This window comes from Berghia stephanieae, chromosome 11, assembly GCF_034508935.2.
Source record: "Berghia stephanieae isolate SIO BIC M18660-M18661 chromosome 11, UCSD_Bste_1.3, whole genome shotgun sequence".
NCBI classification, from domain to species: domain Eukaryota; kingdom Metazoa; phylum Mollusca; class Gastropoda; order Nudibranchia; family Aeolidiidae; genus Berghia; species Berghia stephanieae.
Window position 1 is genome coordinate 6,459,624 of NC_088370.1, and position 5,000 is coordinate 6,464,623.

The 5,000-nt window shown below is 32.8% G+C and overlaps 1 protein-coding gene across 1 annotated transcript; it reads right to left on the reverse strand.

Annotated features, from left to right (window-relative positions):
• Positions 1-860: 860 nt before the first annotated feature.
• Positions 861-1,856, reverse strand: LOC144956316 (uncharacterized). Its single transcript, XM_078886815.1, has 2 exons — positions 1,770-1,856; positions 861-1,105 (listed from the first exon to the last, which is right to left on the reverse strand). Exons 1-2 carry the CDS (start codon positions 1,831-1,833, stop codon positions 861-863), a joined length of 309 nt encoding a protein of 102 aa, XP_078742941.1. The 5' UTR covers positions 1,834-1,856.
• Between the last annotated feature and the right edge of the window lie 3,144 nt (positions 1,857-5,000).

Consider the following 5,000-nt stretch of genomic DNA (forward strand, 5'->3'; position numbering starts at 1 on the left):
TTCTGATAAAAAAAACGTTTTTATACAGTTCGTCGGTGAGTGAGCCCTTCCATGTCTCTTCGGGTGTCCAACAATACGCTTCAACAGTCGTAACGTCACTTCCCTCGTAATGACTCATGGTAACGGGCTCTAAACTATCGGAACAATGGCGGACGCCCTTATGAAATATTTCTCCGACGAGCATAAAAGAGTATCCAAGGAAAAAAACCCATTATAAATCTGATCATGTTATGACTTTTATACATTCTGATCACAAGACATATGAAAAGTTCGAGCCAGCATGAACAATAAAAAGTACCGATTTTCTTTGTTTAGAACCACGATTGCCGCCGTTGCTGGGCGACGTGACATCAGACTATTGAATCCAATTTCATGTCCCTGCGTGTGCGGACTGGGAAGGGTGGGAGCTACTAAAGATAGTGTGTGCTAAGCTAAGGGGCTCACAACATTGCCATCAGGAAATATAACGGACCAACACACAAAACTCTGTATAAACTTGAACGTTTTTATAGTCAGGTTAATGCAGTTTAGTGAGAATTACTCAAAAACATGGATGGTAAAAAACAGTAACAAAAAACTGAGTGACGTCAGCTTCGTTCTACCCGTAGACAGAATGAGATTGGCGTCACTCAGCTCTATCTAGTGTTTTAGACGGCTCATTTTTATGGTTAGTTCTCATTGAATTATAGAAGAAACGAAATTGACTTCACTCAGTTCTTTGTTATTGTTTTCAGACATCCATTTAAAAGATAAGTTCTCGCTAAATTCTATCAATCAGACGATAAACGTTCAAGGTTACATTATATAGTTTAGTGTGCAGGTCCATTATATCCGGCTGGCGGATGTTGTGAGTGTTTCAACTAAAAGCATAGCATCAATAGTGTGTAGGTATGATGGCATTGGAACTTGAACTCACCAACACAAGGTCGCTCGGCCTCGCACAGGTATCGATTACTATGAGTACATTCAGTCGATACTATCCCAAGCCCATCGTTATCCCTGCGGAAATGGGCGCATCCGTAGATCATTAACGAGTAAGTATTCGGATGCCACAACGCAACAACCTCATCCTGATTCCACAAGGCCATCTCATAAGACATTGGGTCTGCACAAATCAGGAAAGAAAAGAAGAAAAAAAAAACCCAATAAGTTAAAGATTAAAAAACAAAAAAAAAAAACAAAAAAAAATTGAAATGAAAGTGACCCATTCGTTTACAGACGTGATGCAAAAGAATGTATAAATATAAAGAATTTATGGCGACAATAATATATATATTACAAAGTGAAATATGTTGTCCCTATGACCCCTACAAAATTATTATTATTATTATTATTATATTATTATTATTATTATTATTATTATTATTATTATTATTATTATTATTATTATTATTATTATTATTATTATTATTATTATTATTATTATTATTATTATTATTATCATTATAATAATATTAATAATAAATAATAAATAATAATAATAATAATAATAATAATAATAAAATTATTATTATTATTATTATTATTATTATTATTATTATTATTATTATTATATTATTAGTATTATTATTATCATTATTATCATTACTACTACTACTACTACTACTACTACTACTACTACTACTACTACTACTACTACTACGACTACTACTACTGCTACCACTACTATTGTTATTATAATTATTATTACTATTAGAGATGCGTTGAGACACATACATAATAATTACTTTTTTTGGACGATAAGTCAGACTTTTCAGACAATTTCTTACTTTTTACTATGTAAACCCAAACATCCAACAATGTCGATTCGGGGTTCACCGCCTCCATGACCATCTTGGCTTCACTGTCATTTGCGAACTGCGTCAGACTGAATTACGAGCAAAAAAGATGATAATAATGGAAAGACTCTGAATTGACAGAATGCGATGCACGCCATCCGATGTACACTTATTTGCAGGTCTGATAACCAAATTCCTTATGGGCTCATTGTTGTGATGGAAATCTCAAAAAAAAATGACGCAAAATATTGTCCATTACAACAATGTTAAACTAGGCCCTTAAGTGGGTTCGGATGACAGACCTACATATATGTACACGTCAATACCATCTAATCAATAGTGATGTGTAGGGAATCGTCTAGGACTCTGTAGTTCCACATTCATATTCATCGTCTTAAAAAGGTAATTCATATTTTTATAAAGGTGAAAATCGTGCATTATTTTACCCCTCTCCCTAAACAGTAACGCGTAATGATATCATGTTTACAATCATAATTTGTGACGTCATGTTATAAATCGTTAAATTTAAATTTAAAAAGAAATGTTATTTAAGTATTTTTGAACAGGTCTTTTATTCAAAGATGAGGAAGTAGGAATCGAATCGATTAAGGGATAGAATAAATGATTTCTTACACTCTTGCTTTTTAGAATTCGAACTTTGTTCCCAACGCGCACTCTCAAGTTCGTGCAGTGGTTGGGAAAACGTCCGGAATTCCAAAATGCAAGAGTTTAAGAATCGTATATTTTGATGCATTTCGGATTTATTGCTCTTTATCAAATTCGGATTTCAAAATATAAAAATACTTAGATCTTTGTTAGTTGCCTATGACAGGTCTTTAATTTGTTAGTATACGAACATCAATAAAACCATTTTGAAGAAATATGTCCATTAATCAAGGGAATTAACTGTAAATGTCCTTTGTCTATTGACAGAATGCGATAAATGACGAAGAGAATATATCAAAGATCAATTCTCTTCGTCATTTATCGCATTCTGTCTATAGACAAAGGACGTTTTGGGTACAAAGCCTTCGTCAGAAAATCAATAAACAATGTTTATTTGTTTTCTGACGAAGGCTTTGTACCCAAAACGTCCTTTGTCTATAGACAGAATGCGATAAATGACGAAGAGAATTGATTTTTGATATATTCTCTTCGTCATTTATCGCATTCTGTCAATAGACAAAGGACATTTACAGTTAATTCCCTTGATTAATGATAATAATAATACTAATAATAATATAATAATAATAATAATAATAATAATAATAATAATAATAATAATAATAATAAATAATAATAATAATAATAATTATTATTATTATTATTATTATTATTATTAATATTATTATAATGATAATAATAATATCAATAAACAATGTTTATTTGTTTATTTTTTCTTGAATTTATCTATCTTCCTTTGTCTGGCATCATTCATACACACTTGTTCAGTTCGTTATCAATAAAGAAAGGAACGTCGGAAACAATTAAAGCAAAATGTAGTGAGAATTATAGGGTTTCTATTCCTGGGTGTTTGGTTGGAGTATAAATTAAAAGTTGAATTGGGATTTTATATAGGGCAATATGCACTAAACGTGCTCAATGCGATTTACAGGAGGTCCCTGAACAACAGCAACATTTAACATATAGGACGTGACGGGACGCCTGTAAGGCGATATTATAATTTTATTTAAGACAGAGACAATAGTATTGAGAATAGGATTTAATAGTCTGATGTCACGTCGCCCAGCAAAGAAACAAAGAAAATCGGTACTTTTATTCTCCATGCTGGCTAGAACTTTTTCACGTGTCATGTGATCAGAATGTATAAAAGTCAAAACATGATCAGATTTATAATGTTTTTCTCCTCTCGACACACTTTTATGCTCGTTATAAGGCTGTCCGCCATTGTTCCGACAGTTTAGAACCAGTCGCTAAGGTACTATGCGTCATTACGAGGGAAGTGACGTTGCGACTGTTGAAGGGTTTTGTAACGTCTCCATTCCTGGGTGGTTGGATTATAAAAGAAAAAGCGTGGCGTTGGTGAGTGATTCGAGTCTCTAGAATGTGATAGATAGCAATGTGAAATTGAATATAAGCTTCAATTTAATATATGAAAACAGATAAAATGGACGTTTCGGGTTTCCCCTTTATCAACAAAACAGGATGAATGAAATACTACAGCCGAATGAGTCTGTGTTTCATTCATCCTGTTTTGTTCATAAAGGGGAAACCCGAAACGTCCATTTGATCTGTTTTTGTATATTAAGTTGAAGCTTACATTCAATGTCACATTGTTATTTCTTTATTACTTCGAGCCCGGAGCAGCAACATTTACATTAGAATGTGATAGGAATGTTAAGGGCAGGTCATTGTATTGGGATTTGAAAAAAATTCTAAAAGAAAATAATATTATAAATAACTTGAGCTTTTATAGAGAGCATTATCCACAAAACGTGCTCAAAGCGCTTTACAGGGGGTCCCTGACCAACAGCAACCTTTAAAATATAGGACGAGACATGACGCCTGTTAGGCGATATTACATTTTTTTTCAGACAGAGACAACATTGTTATCGGCCAGGTACTCCTTTTACATCTGAGTACGGTGAAAGAATGTGAGTATAGAGCCTTCTTCAAGGAGTCAACTATGCGCCGGGCGAGGCTCGAAACGAGGACCTTCCAATCCGAAGGCCAGTGTCATACCACTGACGAGTATCAGACGAGTTGAAAATCAGAAGGAAAAAAAAAACGTATTTTTACATTGTTCTATAAAACAACTATTTTGTACATCGGTCTATTTTTACATTGTTCTATCTAAAAAATACTGTTCTACACTGTTCTTCTATATACTGTTTTTACATTTTAAAAAATCTAAAACAGTTGTTACACTGTTCTACAAAAAAAATGTTACAAATGAAAACCCTGTTTTATGGTGTTCTAAAAAAGAACTGTTTTAACATTATCCTACGAAAAATAATACAGCTACTACATTGTTACAAATGAAATCTCTGTTTTACAATGTTCTACAAAAATACTGTGTTTTACAATGTCTTACCAAAAAAAAAACCAAAAAAAACCCAATAAACCCCAGTTTTTAACTGTTACAAATGAAAACTCTGTTTTACGATGTGCTACAAAAAGACTGTTTTTGACATTGTCTTACCAACAAAACAAAAAAAGAAAAACAGTTTTACACTGTTCTGCCGACAAAAACAATTTTAC

Excerpts from the sequence above, each read along its gene's own strand:
- LOC144956316 (XM_078886815.1), bottom strand. The coding sequence starts at position 1,833 with ATGGTCATGGAGGCGGTGAACCCCGAATCGACATTGTTGGATGTTTGG. Across the intron at positions 1,106-1,769 it reads TTGGGTTTACATAGTAAAAA|ACCCAATGTCTTATGAGATG; the intron begins GTAAGAAATTGT and ends TGATTTGTGCAG.